A 20834-nucleotide genomic window follows, 5' to 3' on the forward strand; every position below is an offset into this window, starting at 1 on the left:
CATGTCTCAGAAAGAGAACCATAGCTTTTCTTTTTCGCCACGTTGTCAGAGCAATGCAATCACACCAGGAGCATGCAAGGGGTGAGGGGGGAGCAGATGCAGGCAGATTTTTTTTGTTCCAAAAATTGGAATTGCTGTTAAAAATTAAATACTCCTTCAGCCTGCTCAGGCTTCCTTCTGAACCTCCTAATTTCAGCTTTCTCCAAATACCTTCATCGGTCTTTAAATCTCTGTGACTGAGAGATCCCAGGGGCTATGAAAATTCATTTAATGATCTCTCCTACTGTTGGATAGTTAATACCCCTACTGTAGACCAATAAGGAAAAATACAGAAATTCCTAAGGTCTTGTCTGTACTGACTTACAAGAAAAAGTGATTGAGTTACTGTGGCTTGAGAAATATAGTAATCATCAGCTGAGCTTTATGACAGACTAAAATTTTATGACCGTATCATCTAGCACAATCATTAATGGACAGATAGCTCCTGTTTCTTGGCTCTGTGCTGGACCGCTTGGAAGGGGAGGAGGATGAGCCTGTTCCTCTCCTTCCATGGTGAGTCAGGAAATTTAATTTTCTAAACAGTCACAGATGCAACAGGATAAATTAGCTACATGTAGAGTGCTTGTTACCCTCAAACCTGTTCCCTGTCTATTTTAGTAAAAAGACCAAGGGCAAGTTAAAATCATCTCGTAATCCAGAGGTAACCAAGGGATGTTAATTTAACATAGTGCATTTATTTTGCAGTTGGAGCAAGCTAAGAGTTAGTGCATGGTCTTAGCTTGTGGGCGTGACTTCTGTTATGTTCTTCATAGCTCTGCATTTGTAAATGGCACCAAGTAAAATCAATTTAAATGGATGCAAGTTAAATCAATAGGAGGTAAACCAGGTTAAATTTATTTCTGCCCAGATTTAAATATGCTGGTTGTTATAATTGATTTACTTGACCTGTATGCTTTTTTTTGAGTGAAGTTACCTCCATAAATGGGCAAGTGAGGCTAATGTTTCCTTACTTAGTTAAAGATGTCTCTAGGGAATGAATCTCTTTTTCAAAAGACTTAACCTTTGGTTAAGAGTTTAGCTGGAATCTCAAAGTGCTTCTGGAATAAAGATAAAGGGAATTTAGAACTATGGTCTTTGCAAAACTATGTTGTGAACCTCTCCTTTACACAAAGTACCATGAGATGTTACTTTTCAATGCCAGATTTCTCTTGAAGGCTCTTCTTCTGAGAGCAGCCTTCTACTTGAAGCTGCCTTTTCTAGGTGGATTATTTATTTTCCATGCAGTAATGTTGAGTTTTGTAGTATGTTTTGCGATTCCTGTTCATTTTTCTTTTTCCATGTTGTTAGTCAGGGTTAGGAACCAGCCATTTGCATAAGTAAAGGATAATGTGTCTTAATTATAAGCTGATTGTCTCAGTGAGTCAATTAACCAGGCTTGGCATCCCTCCTGTATATGTGTACGGTTGTAGGTTGTCTCTTTGTGGTTTCCCTTCTTTAGAAATACCATTAATGGAAATGGCACTGATGGAACTGTTCAGTTTAATGAAGTGAAAAACAGCTCTGTAGGCAGGACTGGGAATGAAAGTCAGTGACCGTAAGAATTTAAAAGTTTGAAAAAGTTGTCCTCAGTCATAACAGAAGACTGTGTGATCTGTATGCATGTTAAAGAATCTGGCTTTTAACTGTCCTAGACAGCCCTGCTGTTCCAACCTGTAGTTGTGAAGACCTACTCCAGGAGAGCATTTCACATGTTCTCAGTAGCAAATATTTAAATTTCTCTTTCCCTTTTGCAGCTGATGAGGCCTCTCAATTGCTTGGATGAACTTTACCGACTCATAGGGTCCTTTATCCGTTCCAAGCGCACCGCTGCCTGTGCATACACTGCTTGCAGTGCTTCTGGAGTTGGATTGCTATCAGTTTCTTCTGAACTCTGTAACAGGCTTGGAGCTTGTCACGTCATTATGTGCAACAGTGGAGTTCACCGGTATGGCAATTTATTTTCCTCTCTTTGTTTTAGTCAGTCATTCAGACATTGCAGTTTGGAGAAAGTTCTTGTACTGTCTTTCCATATATGTGACTAAGTATCTAATACACTTAAAAAATCTATGGTGAAATAGTAGAACTATTTTTGCAGTGATAGGCAGAAATGAGTAGTATGATTCTGTTTTGTGCAGTTGTGATGGATTGTTCCTTATTTGAGTCAGTAAAATGCAGGCGTCTTAATTGCTAAGGCAGAAAAAGGAATGTTTCCTAGGTGAATAACACACTGTGTTAAATTCTTGATACAGACAAGAAATGCTGAAATTTGCATTTGCTTTGTATGCTGGGTAGAGCTTATTTCAAGGAAAAGATAAATGAGACATAAGAGGTATACATTTCTGCAGGTGTACCATATGATAACGAGAAGTTCTGTCTGTAGAACAGCTGGTGTGATTAACACAATACCAGAAAATGAACTGGACTGTGATCAACTGAGCTTTGTTGTCATCAACTCTGAGATTTTAATAGACACACACACGCGTGTGTCTATTATAGATATACACACACATTTATATATATAGACACACATGTGTGTCTATATATATAAAGAAGTCAGTAACATCATTATTGAGCTCACTAGTATTTAATGATATTTATCAAAGGCAACATTATTTATATTCCATTATTTATATTTATATTGGACAGAATACAATTCTATCTACGTAACACCAAAAAAAAACAAAGACTGAATTGGAGAGGGGGAAAACAACATCAAAAACAAGCTATTACCGAAAATCTGATGTTAAATAACGACTCTATAAAATTTCCAAACTGTGCATTGCAGCTAGCAATATGTTAAAAATACCCTCCTTGGGAGTTGCTCTCCATCATCCTTCTGAGTCCCTATCAGCTAGGGATGTTCTGTCATGATATGACCTATCCGAATCCTTATTTTAGCAGACTTGATTTAATACTTTGTATTAAAATGAGTGTTGCTTTCACCTAATTTTAACTAATGTCTTTTCTTTAAAAGAGGCTTAGGGAAAAAAAATGCAGTATAACCACAATGCTATTGGGCATGAGAACCAGGAAAAGCTCTGTATACAGTCAACACAATTAAATTATATAAAAACAGTGCTTGCCATTTCTCTTAGCAGAGATTTTAATAGTGTTATATTGCAACAGACTATTCTCTTTATCATTGATACAAGAGAATGTAGCATGCTGTTTACTGTACTTGGCTTTAGGCAATTGCTAAATAAGTCTACTATTTAACACTAGACAATAGGTGGGAATACTGTCTGGGAATACTAGCCAATGAAGATGGGAATACTTTATGGCATAGATTGGCGTGAAGTTGTCATTTCAGAAGACTATAAAGATAGCTTTTCTCTGTCTCTGTATCTCTGTTTATACAGCTTCACAAGAAGTTTTTCTGATACAGATAGTCCCTCTACATGTGTCAGACCTTCAGATTTCTAAATTCATTTTTGCTTATAAACATTGCTCTGAGAGTGAACAAGGTTTGATGAAGGGGGATGGGAAATCAGCCTTTTGTAAGGCATACAAGAGAAAGCTATATTAGCTCTTAAGAATGAAAAAAAAAAGTCATTAATAATTAGACTGACCTCATGTCAGTTAGTTACTATGAGTTACCATTTTTACCATTTCCTCAAAGCCCTGTGCTTTTAAGAACAGATTCCTTATTCCCAAGTATCCTTCCAAAGACTTCCCTTTATATTATAATAAGAGAAATTTCACATGATCAGAAAAGACTATGGGTTTGATTCTGCCATTTTGCATAAAACTGAGGAACCCTACCTCTGAGTTTTCTTTTGATTTCATGGATCCTGAACCTGCCAATATAGTCGTGGCAAAAATTCTTACTATTTAAGAATAAAGTCAGAGCAATTTTAATAGTCCCAATAAAGTATTAATCTGCAGTGCATGGATCACAATCATTCAGAATTATTTAGTAGCTGAATAACTGGTGGCATGCTTGATTGAAAAAATGAGCAATTCTTAGATGAGAAGGAATTATTCATGAGATTTCTGCTCAAAACCAGGGCTAATTCAAAGGTTAAAACTTTTAGATGTCTAGTTAAGTGTATTTAAAAAACACAAAATATTAGAAAGCCAACACACACTGGATTTCAAGACACTATTACAAGCAATGGGAATGGAGTTTAAATATTTTACATGTGGCTTTCCATGTCAATGTTAAAGGGCTCAAGATCACCATTTACGTAAAGTAAATGTGGAAAACACTTTTCTGTAAAGCATGACTAGTTTTGCTTTACAGAAGAGTCTGTTTGAGCTTTTGTACAAGATACCATTACTTCATTTGTGCAATAATATTACCTTTGTGGCTACCATCTGTTCAGAGGAAAAAACCATCAACTCTTGACATTATCACAGACATTTTAAGATAGGCCTTCCAGGAGAGAGGAATGTATTCCTTAAGATTTTATAGGTACTCAAAGAGTTTTTGCTTTGAATTTTTGAAAGTTCTGGAGAAAACTCATATATTTAGAGATTGGAAGGGACTCTTGTGCTTTTATTTAAAGTGACAGATTTTGAAGAAGCTATTTTTTCTTTTCAAGAAATAACAATTTCCTGAAATTACTGTCGTACTTACAAACAGGATGAATGGAAAAGTCTTTCCTTAGCATTTCAAATTGTATTCAACATTGTTGTTTTGTCTTTTTGGCCTCCCTAGGCCATATCTCTGCAGTCCAGTTCTAAATATCCTCTGCTTTTTGGCACTCTGAAATTGCCTTTGCCCAGATAGAAAGCTTGTTTTGTCTCCAACTTGCATGCATGCTTGTGAATTTTGTTCCTGAAATTTCTGCTACTAAATTGTGCTGTGTTTTTCTGAACCTACTCCCCTTGCTGCTGCTTTGTAGAGTGAAACTGTCTTGCAGCATCATGAAGTCCTGTGAGGAGGACAAAAAGAAGAATAAAAAGCTGGATGCGATCCAGTCCCATAGACACAGAAGATTTTGCCTGTTGCCTGCAGTCTCTGAGGCTTAATTCTGCTTTTTTAACGGAATATTATTTAATCAGAGCAGATAATCATACAAAGTAAAGTTCTTTAAATTGTAAGTTAACTTTTTAGAGTTGATGTTACTGTTTTTAGTAAGAGAGGATATATTTTCCTGGTTGTATTCAGCAATACATCTGGCCTTCTGTGTCTTAGAAACTAAATGCTATGAAGTTCTGGAATGCAACCAATTGCAGAAATCCATGTTCTGTAGGTCCAATGAGCTCACAACTGAAGTTTTTAGCACTATGCTACAGGTATTTAATGAACTGAAAACTGTTATTATCTACTGATACTGCTAGGCAAGCAGATGTTGGAAAGATGTGAATAGTGCTTTCAGGTTAACTTTTAAAGTATGTTCTTCATGTATCAGTCTTCTTGACAGCTTAAAAGTGAATAATAATGAACTCATTGCAAGGTTGCTTCCAAAAGAAAATAAAAATAAAAAATCCAACACAGCCTAATTTCTGTAGTTGGTTGCTAATGAAAGGGAATCTCTGAGTGCGGAGGAGTTCAGGGCTCTCTGCTGGTCAGCATCTTTTGCTCTTGGAGAGTGGGAACTGAGCAAACCATTCATCTGTCAGTTTACATTATTTAATATACTTTAAACCTGAACTCCCTCACTCAATTTATCTGTCAGCTACTGAACTGATTGGAGAGCCTTTTCAGTGTTTTCTTAACTTAGGTGTCATGGATTGACAATGGGGGTTGATGTCACCTTTCCTCTCCTAACTGGAAGCAAATCCCAGAAAGCTTGAAGGGAAGTGCTGGCTAGCTGTCCCAATGCAGAAGAGGCCAAGCACTATGAAACAGCAGCTTTGTCTGCTTTGACAGTGATTGCTGATCTCTGGATCAGCAGTTTCTTGGTTTCTAACTTCTCTGTGATCCATATTAAATTGCTTTTCACACTGCACTAGGCTAAAACATCTTGACAGAGTTCACACGTTCATCCCTGTATCCAAGATAACACTGGAGATTTTGAATTGCCAGTGATTGCTTTGCTTTGATTTTTACTATGTCAATATGTTTACCAATTTATATGAGAGTCTGAAATCCTATATCTATTTCAGACAGCATTTCTTTTCAAATATATTTCAATCACCAGATAAACAAGGATGAGAAAAAAATAAGTCTCTTTAACCTTCTCTGTCCAAAGTGATGTAAGTACTACAAACTCCTTTTGGATTGTCATAAGTGAACATGCCTTGTTACTCAACATTAGGAGGAGAACTCTAAAGTAGTCTAAGAAATCAATAGTTTTTATTTCTGTTTTTCCTTTTTTTTTTTTTGTCATCCATAGTTATATTTCTGCCTGCCAGTCAACTGCCGCCCCATAAACAGTGCTCCGCTGTCTTGTATTCATTCTGTTTGAAGTTGTAATCACTCTGTACAAATGTAGGTGATGAAAGGCACTTTTAAATTTTATTGAATCATGATGTTAGCTCCTGCTTGAAGGAGAAGAGCAGACTATAAAGCACAGACATGCCCTAGCCTCTTTCCATGCCAAAATGAAATTAGGTGCAGCAGCTGCAGAAGCCTATTCAGGGACCATAGGCCTTACAGGCTCAAAGGAATCATTTAAAGCATCCAAATGAAACAAATCCCATGCTTGTTTAAAATTTTGCATTTCCTGAAGGATTGAGAGAAGTCTTTTATAATCTTGATGAACCACCAGAAAAATCACTGTCTTATTTTCTCTGAATTTTAATTTCCCCTCCAGAAAGTCTCTTAACGTTGCCATCCTTCAAGCTGTGGGGTTCTGGCTGGCAGGCACTCAGCTGAATGATGAGGCAGGTTTTGCCAAGCGTTGATTATGCTGTCTCTTGCAGCTGACACAGATCCCAAAACCCAGCTAAACTGGCTCCATCTTCCACACAGTGAAGCAGAGTAACACCATAAGCTGTCCATTGTGGCCAGCTGCCTTTTTTTGAATCAGATAAAACATGGTGAAAAATAGGAACCCTGGACGCTGACTTCATATTGTAGACATTCTATGATAAGAATTCTTTCTTTTAGATTATTTCAGATTTTTATTTATTTAGTTAGTTAGTTTTAGTAGGAATTTAGTTCTGAGCTAAATGACTCTGTGCCAGAAAAAACAAATCTACTTGAAGTTTTGCAGATATAACTCCTGAGCTCCACAGTAAGAAGGTTTTCGGGGACCAATAGGATACTTTTAGGTGTCTGTCAGTGTGAGCTGATGAACTAATTCTTGCTTCTCTCCATCTTTTGCTTTTAGTCCTGCTAACTTTCCATTTAGCAAAGATTTTTTTTTTTTAACTGCAGTTTTATTATGCCTGTCTGCAATTAGTGTATGTTTGTGATACTTTGCCTACTTAAACATAAACAAAATTTATGTTTTCCTAAAATTGTTTACGATAGTAGAGTATTTCATCATGCTGGTTAATATTTGCAAACAGTTCATGTGATCAATATGCAGAAATTTGTCTTAAGATAATATAAACAAGACATTTAGCACAAATAAATTGTTTCTACAGTGATAATCATTTTATTTTGATCCGTATATGCCTTTCATAGGCAACCTTATATGTTTTTGCTTTGTTCATCTCTAATATGTATGTGAAGGACTATAGTTATGGGTTCACTTACATATTTTAAATTCTGTTTAAAATGCAATCTGAAAATGCAGAGAAATGCAATGAGACAGATAGATGGATCTAACTTGTTACTAATATGGATTTCAATGTGTTCTTTTTTCTTTTTGGATTCCTTGTAATGTTATAGACCAGGATAGACATTTAACAATAGAGCTGATACACAACATGATCACTTTGCTATGTAGAAACATCCTCTTGCTCTCTTGCTCTTCAGTTCCTGCAGTATTGCCTTACCTGCAATCCAGGTCTTTGGGAGAATCTCATTCTTCCATACAAAAAAAATATTACAGCAAAAGTTGAACAAATTGTCTAGAACAATCTAGCATTAAAAACTTAATCAAAACAATCCAAATATTTATTATTATTATTATTATTATTATTATTACTATTATTACTATTATTTTATTATTTTAATTCTGAGGTGGAAGAGTTAACTGAATAACCCAAAATCTTACAAGACAAGAAATAAATTCAAATTTTCCAGCAAATTGGTTTACTTGCCTACTTAGGAAGAAACCTTTAAAGTGAAAGATGTTCTGTACTGAACAAGAGAAATGTCTGAAGTTTGGTTTTCATTTGTTTTTAGATTATTATTTTTTTTTTTTGAATTATCGCTAAGAATAAGCAACCAAAAGGCATGGGATACTTTGAATCTTCTGGAAATGCTGTTCTTTCATTAAACAAAAACATAATTAATGGTATAATTGACCTCTTGCAACATTTCCAGTTGATTAAAGGTAGCAAGACCTTAGATGAAGAGTGTTTCTGAAAAGATGTTCTGTGTAGCTTTTAAAATCTGACAGATGTGTGGTGAAAAGGAGTGCTTTTTTTTTCATTATTGTTCAGAAAGCTCTCTATCTTAAAGGTAGAACTGTCTCATGTTACTCCTGGAAATGTACTGGAAGATAGTGATCTCCCAAATAAACTACAGAAAAAGTCATCATTACTTACTGCATGTTTCATGCTTCAGGATTAAGACTAATGTTGAATTTAGTAAACTTGATTAAAACTATATTTGTAAACTACAAAAGAAGCCATTAACCATGATTAGGTCTAAAACATGGCTGATGTATACTTACCTCCCAGGGCTGATTCCTTGGCTTGATTAAGCCTGTGTGATCTACTTCAGCAAGTCAGGACTTTGTTGATAAATTGTGTTTGAAAATACCTGTTAGAGCTGGTTTTGATTATCTTCTTGTGGTATGGTTGATGTATGCCCAACAAAGGAGTTGGGATATATTTATTTTGAGGTTTGCACAACTGCTTAATCACAGTGGTGCCTCTCGTGAAGGAACCTTGTACATGCTGATGCTTAATAGCTAAGAGGCAGACATTCCTTTAATTATGAACTATTCATTTCTTTTTGGCATAGTAGTATTTTCCGCAGAGTCACTTTTTGAAGCATTGTTTATTATTACTGAGCCATCATAATGGAACAAATATATTTCACATACAGGGTAATGTCTTGCTATATGTTGGCAGAATATGAGAAGTTTTGAACAAACCTTCATTGGATGCTCTCAGTCCAAGCCTGATTTTGGAGCAGTGATCTATCCACGCTGGGAACATCTCAGCTTCATTATAAGGTTCATAAAGGGACTGAACATAAGTCCTGAACTCCAGTAAAGTTTTATTGTAATTGTAAATTGCAGTATCATAGTTTATTGTACAGAACTTCATGCACATTTTATCTCTAATGCCTATTGGCTGGCTGAACTTTCCTCTCCCTGTGAGAAAAATAAATTTCTGTTCACCAGAGTTTCAGTGTATGGGCATAGAAAACTGAAACTTCAAATTTTGCCTGTATGGAGTCATAGTCCCACAATAACACCAGCTTAGAAATCTGAGTCTAAGATAATAAATAAAGAGTCTTCAGCTAGACATATCTACAGATTTTATGCTTATTACCGATAATCCTGAGCATTTCCCTTCCTTTTTAGTTTATCATGGTCTATTTCCTTCTTTGGGTTCCTCATCAAAATTAGTATACATTACCCAGCCATCATTAGTAATTATAGAGAATTATCCCTAAAATAATAGCTGCTGTATAAGCATTAATTTAAATGACAACGGAAACAAGTCCATACTTAATAGCGTAACTGGCTTAAAAGGTGGGTGTAATTAGCTTATGATGTATAGAAAGAAAATTAATTAAAAGTATAACAATGACATTAAATTACATGTTGAGTAGGAGCTTTAAATTTTAATTAGACTAAGCACACATGCATCCTTTTCCTTTTCTGTTCACATAGCCAGAGAATAATTCATTTTGACATCTCTGCAGTAACTGATGTGGTAACTACTAAACCAGTTCATTTTACTTCATCTTTTCTGTTTAGGCATTTTTCTGAGAGATGCTCTGATGCATCTTTGGATGTGGGATGGCTGGAATCCTATTTGAAACCTGAGAATGAACTGAATGATTTAAATTCTTTCAACTCTGGTAACATAGATATACACTTCACTTGGTGGCAGCTCTGTAGGTAGTATAAATGAACTGAGTATTTTTCCTTTCAGGTGACATTAAATAATCTGTCATGAAATAATCCATTTCTCTAAATTTTTCTGTTTTCCTCTTTTACGACTCAGTTTTTCAGTGTATGTCTATCCAGTAGATTTGCTTTTGTAAAAATCAAATCCCATGAACAACCAACCAAAAAAAAAAAAACACACCACAAATGAATTCTTCTGCTGGGGACTATTGGTGATAGAAAATGGTTTAACATCTTTTATTCAGAATGGTCTGATACAGAAGATACTTGAAAGTTTGTATGCAATCTTCAAATCAATATTACCATGACTGAAGAGAGACAGGAGATAGCAGACAGGGGCTGGGAGCAGCTGCGGCCCCTTCTGTTCCCCCTTGGAAACCAAATGGGTGAAATGAGGAACTCTCAGCCCAGTTGCACTGGAAAAGCCAAATGCCTGTGCTGTGATGCTGCTGTGATCTGTCAAGGCAGGGAATTTCTGATTCTGACTGACATGAATTCTGAGATAATGAATTTGGGTCTTTTGTTTTTTTTTCTGACATAAAAGAAGGGATAATAGGAAAAAAGAGGGAGTGAAAGCAGATTTTGATTTGTTTACAGTGTAAATAGGTATGGATTTGGAATTTATGCTTTCTGTAACAGAATGTTAGGAGAGCATTGGAAGGAGTTAGTTTTTTTTTCTTTTTCTTTTTTCTTTAACTGATATTTTCCTTGTTTGGTTTGGCTGGGCTGAGTGCATGCAAATGACCAGATACTTGTGATGGTCAGAAATGCTTCCAAATTGTTTTGTAAACTTTAATGCCATCTCCTTATTAGCTCTCGAAATGGGGGAGAAGGGTGAATTACTATATATTGCATGTATTTGCTGATAGTCCTTGATACTGAACCTTGCCTAGACTACCAGGACAGTCTTACCATATTAGGAATTCCCAGCTTTCAAACTTTTTCATAAAATTGTACAAGTTGTATTGGTTTAAATTTACATTTGGATAATCTCTGTGTGCTTGGCAGTCTTATTCCTGAGGTACTTCCAGTTATGACTCTTCCATCTTACCATCTGATGTTTTGTGTGTGGATTAGTTTCTTCTACAGCTGGTTTCCAGAACAGTTTGATTTGTGATAATGAATATGTAGTGACTCAAAAACTATACTTTAAAAGCTTGGAGAAAGCACCAGCATGTAAATGTTCATCTACTCATGAGTCAGTTCAGCATAACCCTGTGGAAAGGTTTATGATCTGTTTTATAGGAGGACAATGTTTTATTGATTTACTTTACAACCAAAACAAAGCTATTTCAGTGTTGTTTTTGTTGTATTTAGAAAGTAGTATACTTATGTCATAACTACAGGACAAAAGCCATACACAATCATTTTTATTTAAATTCTGGTTTTAGGGCTGCCATTCCTCAGACCTTTTACATGCTTCAAGAGAAACAAAATCTATCAATCTCTGATGAAATATTATAATGAAATGAAATCATGCCACTGGTCTTATTTTGACATTTTTACTTTTTAAAGTATATTAAAATGTTTTTAAAAGATATAGTGGATGTATCTAACCAGTATTACTGTAGAATTTAACCTTGAATATAAAATCTTTTATTAAAGAGGTGTGCTAATAGTTAACATCATCATTGCTGTCATCTTAAGTGTCTTCACTGCTAATTTCTAATAACACGCTAATATTATTTTTAGAATTATTATTTTTGTGCCTTGAGGTGAGCTCTTCAGCGTTTGGCAATAACTACAGTATAATCATGAAACATAAACAGACTATCAGAGTAGCATATTAAAGAAATCTTCATTACAATAATTTGTCCATGTTTTTCCTCACTTTCGTTATGTCTTTGCACGTTTGGCAACCTTGTTTCTGAATTGTGGTTGGCATTATCAAAATATAGGTAACTCATAATATCCATGATCAGTGGCCATTTCTTCAGGTTTGGGATAGGGAACAGTTTGGCAGTCTTTTCCAATTACAAGATCAGTGTTTGTGTCTAATTCTTCTAGCTGACCTTCATTATAATCCATAGAATTCACAGTGTTCCTTTGTTAGTTTTGATTCATGCATGGAGAACATGATTTTTTTGTTCTTTCAGTCTTTTGGGTTCCAGGAAGATGGGATTTATGGGAAAGTTGGCAATAATTGTTTGGTTGAAAGCTGTACTTTGAGCCCATTAACCTCCATTACACCTACAGAGAGACTTTTGCCTGGCATAGATTACATCTGTCAAATTAGTTTTCAGCTACTTTTGCTTTTTCCAGTTGTAAATAGGACAAAGCTTCCTTTGCAGTCTGTTCTTGAAAGTTAGATGTTTCAGATTTTAGTGCTGTAAGTATTATGGGCATGTACTTTATTTATGCAATACTTAACCTTTCAAAGACAAGATGAAAACATGACATGGAGAATTCCTAGTCTAATGTTTAACTGTTATGCACCTTAATCAAACATATAACAGAAAAGATCAATAGACTTTTGCTCTGAGTTAACTTTGGTGTAAGTGTATACAAGAAACCAGGGAATAAAAAATATTGCATTACCAAAGAAACTCATTTAGTTTATACTTTTTTTTTTTTTTTAAACAAAAGACCATTAATAAAGATAAAGATCAAATTAAATATCTTTTGCACTAAACACTGGGAAACTTTTTTTACAGTCCATAAATTTGCTTATTGGTTTTTAAAACATGTCAGGATGGTGGACTTTTTTTTTCAGTAAGAAAATAAGTGCAGACACATTTTTCCTCCTACAGATCTTCTGCTCAGCAAAACGAGTGTTTGATTGAAACATATTGTCTGTTCTGTGTGCATAATATACGCTATGCAGAATCTTTTAGTCAGGATTTTGCCAAAAGGCTGCTCAAAAGTATGTTTGAACCATGTGTCTTAGTTTTTATTACTTGAACTTGAAGTATGCAGCTTTTGTCAGGTTCTGCTGAGGTGGGATCATTTTCTATGCACCTCATATTTCTGCTCAAAGGGATTTGATTCTTGTTGTTTGGCTGTGAAGAGAAAAATCATCAAGCTGCTTACTGGTACAAAATGCAGCCATTCTCAGCACTTGGATGGTAGCAGCCCTCAGACGTGTTGTGCTTTTCACAAAGTACCTGACTATTCCTACTCAGTGTTGTTGCCTTTATCTTGAAGTCTTCTATAGCTTTGGTTTGATTGTGTGAGAAGCTGCCTATCCTTCCTTGTTCTCACCATGACAATTGAAGGCAGTTGGCATGTCCAAAGTGACTTTCCTTACTCCTTCTTGTCTGCCGCAATGACAGGTTTTCCTACAGCAAAGATCTTTGGCTCTGAAAGTTTCCTGGTTGCTCTGACAAAGCAATTACAGCCTTTTCACTAGGATGTGGTACCCAGGAGAGGTTTTTGTCCTCAAGTGTTTACTTGAAAAAGATGGCAAAGTAGGAGAGGACAATTTATTCGAAGGAATTCATTTCTTTTCTTTTCTGAAAGCATAAATATCTCTTTATTTAAACTGCACTGTAACAACATGCCATGAGAATACCCAAGCTCAGTTCATGGCAACAGATCAGGACCCTGGCACCAAAGCTGGGGTCTGCAGCAGATGCTGAGAGAACTTCCGTGAGAGTCAACTGGAAAAGGATTTCTGCAATTAAAAAATTTTCTTCTATTTGGGTTGTCACTCTATCATGTGCTTGCCAAGCCATAGTTAGCGTTGTGGGATTTTTTAATTTTATTTTTTTAATAAACAAAAAATGCAAATGCCTTTGGTTGAAACTCAGCAGTAACATTATGCTCAAAATCTTTGCATTTAATAAACTTTTTGTGTACTTGCAAGGTTTAGAGTATTTGGGAGTACTAGGGGGCAGGTCTACTGTCTATTCTTTTTATTTATAACTTTTTTAAAAATAAAATTATTCTTAAATTATATTAGTGTATGGCAATTATTTGTAGTACACTATTACTAGCAGATGGCTGACCTCAGTTTTCTCTTGCAGCTGCACCCTGAGCGTTACCCTGGAGCAGGCAATCATTCTGGCCCGGAGCCATGGGCTCCCACCTCGCTATATCATGCAAGCTACAGATGTCATGCGCAAACAGGTAAGGCACTCTCTGTGGGTAATACTTTGCTGTTTCCTAGCAATCCTTGACCAAACAACTATAACCCCCATCTTATCATTATGTTACTGTCTGTGTGAGTTTTCTTAGCTTGGTATTTTTGCTGTGTTTTGATTTTGTTTTATTCTCTTCTTTGAATTTTGACTCAAAGGTTTTTTGTTTGTTTGTTTTTTCATGATGGAACAGGCTGTTTTTAACCAGATGCTTGCTTTCTGTGCATGTGTAAATGGTTAATAATTTTTACAGGGTTATGATTTTACTGAAGGTTTTTGTATAGTAACTGATATGGTTACTCAGAGTAGTCTGAGAATCTTTATTATAATAATTATCATCCATAAAAATAACGTAAGACCATTAGCTATCGTTAATAAAATTACTTATTCTGAATGAAGGGAAAGGGCAGGATGGGAGTGGAAGATAAATACTGCGGTTCTTAACTTTGCAGGCAAGATTTCCAAGGACATTGTGCTTGTTTCAAATTGTGTATTTCATGTTTGTCATAAGAGAATATTAGGATTTAGAAGCTGTTGTGAATGGATAACCAGCTCAACGTGACCTCTTAGTGCAAAGGCATGACCAAAAAATGCTGGATTTAAAGGAAATATCAACTGCACATGGAGAATACACTCTACCCTATAATGGAACAGCTCCTAGAATATCTTGTTATCAGATAAATGCTTTCAAAAGCATGATTGGAGTCTTGGAAAGAGTTCAGAGGAGGAGCATGAATGGTCCAGAGGTTGTTAGACAAGCCTTATGAAGTGAAGATTAAAGAGCTCAACCTATTCAGTTGATCAAAGAGAGGTTGAGTGGGTGGGGGCTTAATCAGTATGTGTGCATGTGGAACATATATCTCAGCCTGTGGTAACTTTCAACTGTATGACAAAGGCATAGCAAGACAGAGGATGCAGAAGTCAAAGAGAGACAAATTCAACATTGAATTAAAAGGAAAAAAGATAATATAATACTGGAATAATTAATCACAGATAAAACAAGATTAATTATATCTGGCTTTTAATTTGTATCTAGTTTCATTATTTTCATAAGTTCTGATATATATTCTGTGCAGAAATCACAGTTTAGTTATGGAAATGATTAAGCAACTGTATGGTATTTCTAACTCATCATAGAAGAATATGTATTCCTGGCCACACCTTTGGTTTGTTAAAGCAATCATGTAGATATTTCTATATTAGTTGAGATAAATCTCAAGCCATAGATTTTTATTTTTTTTTTATCTTATATGTAAGATTTGCTGCCTAACGCGGGTACATCTGAATAATTAGACACATTCTTGTTTGTATCTGGCTTTCACTTTATTTAGTACATAAACTAAGTTTTGAAGTGTATAAATACCCTCAAGGTTCTTGAGTCATGTAGGTCTGTTAGGAATTGTACCTTTAACTCGACATTAAAAGAAGCTAATGCTGTACAAGGATAAACATGCATTTATATGTTGATGTGTTTACCCCTGAAGTTCTAAACAAAAATCAGGTTTGTGTATTTTACAATGAAAGAACCTGGACATAGAGTTGTGATTATGTCTGCGTGTGTTCTTTCAAACAGCACATTTTCAATGTACAGTTCTAGAAAGTTATCAGAAATGCTGATTCATATGTGGGTATTCTGCAACCCACTAAATGAAAATGAAAGACAAAATGTAAGCAACTTGCTAATGGTTCAGAGCTGCTATAGCTGTACTAAGACTTGCTCAAAAAGAGATGTAGAAAAAAGCCTGTAGTGGGCCTACATTCTCTGAAGTAAAACAGCAGGTGATCAATAGCTGTTAAAGATACCAATATCTCAATACCACCCACAGACACTGTAAAAGTCTGCTGGTATATCAAGCCAGAATTTGTTCACACATCCTTCCTCTTGCAGGAAACTGCTATGGCATTTAATAGAGTAATAATCTTCTGTTGTAATTTTAAATCAGTCTTGGAGTTCTGTAGTAGAAATATAACCCTCCATTAAATTCTAAATGTTTTGGAGTAATTCCAACAGCACTCCATTGTGTTTTCTAGAAACGTTCTGGATTTAATGCTTAAAGCATCTGTAGGATTTAGCTGTCAGGAGTGTAATGCAGGCCATAAAACTTGGAGGTGGAAAAAAGAAACAATAACAAAAAAACTTCTTGGGGTTTGTTGTGGAACATCTAGGTAAAGACAATGCATGTATCTTGTCTTAGTGTGTATATATCTATGAAAGACTTTTGATATCCCATTTACAACCTGATTTTTATTTTATTTTATTTTATTTTATTTTATTTTATTTTATTTTATTTTATTTTATTTTATTTTATTTTATTTTATTTTATTTTATTTTATTTTATTTTATTTTATTTTTTGAATAAAGAGAGACTAACCAGATGGGGGTACAAACGAAAGGACATCTATTTCATCTGGTATTCTGGAGAAGCCAATAACGTTAGTTCCTAGCAGCATCAACTTTACACATAGGCATATTCTCTCTTCCAGAAAGTGGTATCTTTTCCAGTTTGGGGCACTAGTACTGAATAACTGGAGACACCCAATTGAATGGATGACCTCAAGAAGTGTGTTTTTCTTTTAAATTGAATGAGGTCATGGTCATGTTTAAAAAGACTTGTAATAGCCCTGACTGTATTGGAACAATTTTTGAAGTAATTGCCCTTGTCAGTTATAATTAGGTATTTGCAAGCACCTGTTCTGCAAGAACTAAAGAAAAGAGACCAACTTATGAGAGTTGGTATGTGCTTGGGTGTGTGGGATGGTTTTAGTTAAGTGACTTCCTCTTTTTCATTTGCTGATTCAGTCTAAATTGATGTTTTGTCAAAAAAATTTATTTTTAACATCACAACCACCATTTACAAACTTTATTTACTCATGTATGTGTATTCACATAAACACCTGTACCTATAAAACACTACATAAAGCACACTGACATAAGTGTGTCTTCAGGATACACCAAAAAGTGTCAAAGATGGAGAGGCCTAGAAAAGGAACTGCAGGAGGGCACAGGGGTATAGGAAAGAAAGGTAACTAAAAAGCTGATGAGCAGAAAAGGCTAGCAGAAATTGTGTTATCTTTTAAGTGAGTGAGGAATTTTTCCATGCCTCTCCAGATTACTTTCCTCAGAAGTATGATAATAGCACCGCATTTTGAATAGTTCTCATCAGAATGATGCTGATTTAGAGCTCTTTGAGTGGGCCATAAAGAGAATCTATTTTCTTTATGTTACTGGTTTTTGCCATCCTTAAATTAGTGTGTAGCTTGAAAATAAACCTATTATTTTTTTCTCATGGCAATAAGAATACTTGTTCCTATAAAAGAGTCCAGATTAATGGTAGCATTTCCCCAGAGCTAATGACATCTTTCATGAGCGGTCTGGCAGTACTGGTACACAGAGAAAAGCATTCTGCCACAAAACAGAACAGTCTTTTATACATACATGAGACAAACAGTCTCAATATTTACATTGTTACAGGTATTAGAATAATAGGGGAGGACTATAAATTAGCAGTATATTGAAATAAAAATGGTGTAATAGTGCTCAATAGAAACTAGGAGATGGCATGTAGGAAGTTGATAGAAATTCTTGTGTGCTTTTCTTCAAAAGAAGTAAGAATCTGATGGTTGTAAGGAAGGTCTGATTTGTACTCCTGCTAAACTATAAATTACATGGTTGTATAAAGCTAGGCTCCTTTTTAAATCAACACATTTGATTTATTATGTGAGCAAGATACTAAAATTTATCTAGTGAGTGATGTAAGTAAAAACAGGCTTTTTTTTTTTTTTTTTTTTCTTAGAGGTAGTCACAGCACTGAAGTTCAGGATCAACTTGTGATTAATTTTGATAGTTTTCCCATTTATATGTATATTTTTGCTCTCAGTTATGTTAATCGTATACCAATCTCAGCCACTAGCAGTCTGTCATGGTATTTTTTTTATTATGATAAAATTTTACATTATGGGACTGAGGAAAGGACATTGAAGGTGATGAGGGTCTGAACTCATCCTGTCCAACTTTTTAACCATCAGCTTTACTTATATAAAGTATTTGTCACTGTCCTGCATGATATCCTTGTCTCTAAGTTGGAGAAACATGGATTTGACAGATGGACTGTTTGGTGAGTAAGGAGTTGGCTGGATGGACACACTCAAATAGTTGCAGTCAATGTTCAATATCCAAGTGGAGATCAGTGAGAAGTGGTGTCCCTACGGGGTCAGTATTCGGACTGGTGCTGCTTAACGTCTTTGTTGGTTACATGAACAATGGGATTGGGCACACAGTCAGCAAGTTTGCTGATGACACCAAGCTGTGTGGTGTGGTTGACGTGCTGGAGGGAAGAGATGAACAGTGCTTTCCAAGCCATCTATTCCAGTGTTGTTAGTTTTTTTTTTTTTTATCCTTTGTATTCTTACTTGGTGCCTCATTTAAGTATTTTTTTTTTTCTTCTCCTACAGTTTACACCCCCTGTTTTCTGTCCTGTATGCTGAGAATTTAGAGACTGGATTTAGCTCCCTCTTTAGCTGTAGACTTTTGGTATTTGATGGTCTTTTCCCTATTAAACTAGGGAAAAATCATGTTACCAGTGCAGCTCAGTTTTGGATGCAAATTATTGGTTTCACGCATTTTTGTTTGTATATATTTTTAAGTAATGACATAACTTGATAGTCACTTCCAAAGAGGAGAGTTATTCTGGGACATTGACAATATGTATTTATTAGTTATAATCAAGTGTTAAATTCATCTAGAGAGTTCAGAGAACTTTCCAACTTGAGCTGCAATTAATTAAACAAACTTGTTACTTTTTTTTTTTTTTTTTTTTTTTTTTTTTTTTTTTCCACAGGGTGCAAGAGTACAAAACACAGCCAAGAATTTAGGAGTGAGGGATCGAACGCCACAATCTGTTCCAAGGTAACTGATTGTTTGTATACTAGATCATGACCTAGTTTGTGCCAAATTCAGCTTCAAAGAGGACAGACAATAACTATTTACTACATTGTGTAGTAAATTGTAAGATTTTGCTTTTAATGTACATAGAGTCAATTACATTCTCAGACATATAGTTTTAATTAAAGTAATTAGTTGCAGAAGTTTAGGCTATGTAGCATTTTGAAACCTGTGCATTTTAGAAAAAAAAATGAAATCTGGTTCATGTTAATTATGAAAACACTGGGTTAAGTCCTTCATCATTTGTGATATTTAGTGGTTTTTGTGGAAATATTCAAACGAAATCCATTACACTATTTTAATGTAATACTGTACTGCAATATCTCAGCAAAACCATGTTATAGTTGCTTTTAGAGATGATGTAATCTTTCTTTTTCACTTTCTGAAACATCCATTAGAATGAAAAATGCGTGTGTTCTATATTTATCCATCTTTTTAATTCTGTGATGGATTGCAGGTACCTGAAATGTTTCTTAACAAGCATGATACTTTTAAATAAAAATAACAAAACAATGTTTTGAATTTTATCTTAGTGATTTTATTAATCCAATTTAAACTTTTTATTCTACCAATTTAAAACTTTTTTGTTGTTGACTAATGATAGCACATTGAATGAACTAAACAGATATGCGGAATACATTATAGACTCACTGTGGTACTAAAATTTCAGTAAGGAAACAGTGAATTAGTAATACCTTATACAGATAACCATTTGAATGAATGTATGTACTATCCAAAACCTCACAGAGAGACTGTCTTCTGGATTCTGACCAGTAGTACTTGGGAACTTTTTTTCTCATGCACTTTGCTTCCCTTTTCTGAGATGTCCCTGTTTCTTCCAGTAGAGAATCAGACAACTGTTCATAATTTGTTTATAACAAGTAACTGCACATTGTGCCTTGACCATGCTGGATCTGATTCTAGAAAGGGAGCATACCTAAAGTGAAAGTGTGCAAGTAAATAATGAGTAAAATCTGCATAGCAGCATTTGTTAGGGCATATATGTGTCGTGCTTGCCCCATAAAGAATAGAGTAGATGGACTCCTCCAACTCCCTCTGGCACCTACGGCAGTGAGACAGAACCTGACAGTTGAGGGGCTAAGTAGTCTTCTAGGAAATATTTATTCGTGTTTTAACTGCTGTGGTGGTTTTACTCAGCTGGGCAGCTGAGCTCCACCACAAATACTCTCTCACTCCCCTCCTCAAAGGGAAAGGGGTAGAAAATACAATACAAAGGGTTCGAGGGGAAAGATAAGCACAGGGAGATCACTCAACAGTTATTGTCATGGGCAACAAAGACTCAACATAGGGAGACTAGTTTGTTAATAATAGGTAATAAATTTAATTAAAGTAATGACAAAAACAAACAAAAACACAAAAACACCCCCATCCACCCTCTTCTATGTCCTGGGGCCTGCTCCTGCGGGGGCTCTCCATGGGCACAGCCTCCTCCAGACCACATCCACCTGCTCCACCGGGGGCCCCTTCATGGGCTGCAGCATGGAGATCTGCTCCATGTGGGACCCATGGGCTGCAGGGGGAAAGCCTACTCCACCTCCAACTGCTGCTGCTTGCCTGGAGCACCTCCTGCACTCCTGCTGCACTGACCTGGGGGTCTGTAGGACTGGTTCTCATTCCTCACTCTCCCACCTGCTATTTCACAGCTGTTCTTTTCATTTT

General features: G+C 35.6%; 1 protein-coding gene across 2 annotated transcripts in view; it reads left to right on the forward strand.

Moving 5' to 3' along the window:
• PREX2 (phosphatidylinositol-3,4,5-trisphosphate dependent Rac exchange factor 2) overlaps nucleotides 1-20834 on the forward strand; it is a 181402-nt gene that overhangs the window by 153554 nt on the left and 7014 nt on the right. For both annotated transcript variants that reach the window (XM_082755020.1, XM_082755019.1), the window contains 3 exons: nucleotides 1794-1984; nucleotides 14099-14201; nucleotides 19051-19118. In XM_082755020.1, coding sequence (XP_082611146.1) covers nucleotides 1794-1984; nucleotides 14099-14201; nucleotides 19051-19118 — 362 coding nt within the window. The remainder of the gene's footprint in view (nucleotides 1-1793; nucleotides 1985-14098; nucleotides 14202-19050; nucleotides 19119-20834) is intronic.

Source organism: Aythya marila (genome assembly GCF_965140915.1).
Source record: "Aythya marila genome assembly, chromosome: 2".
Classification (NCBI taxonomy): domain Eukaryota; kingdom Metazoa; phylum Chordata; class Aves; order Anseriformes; family Anatidae; genus Aythya; species Aythya marila.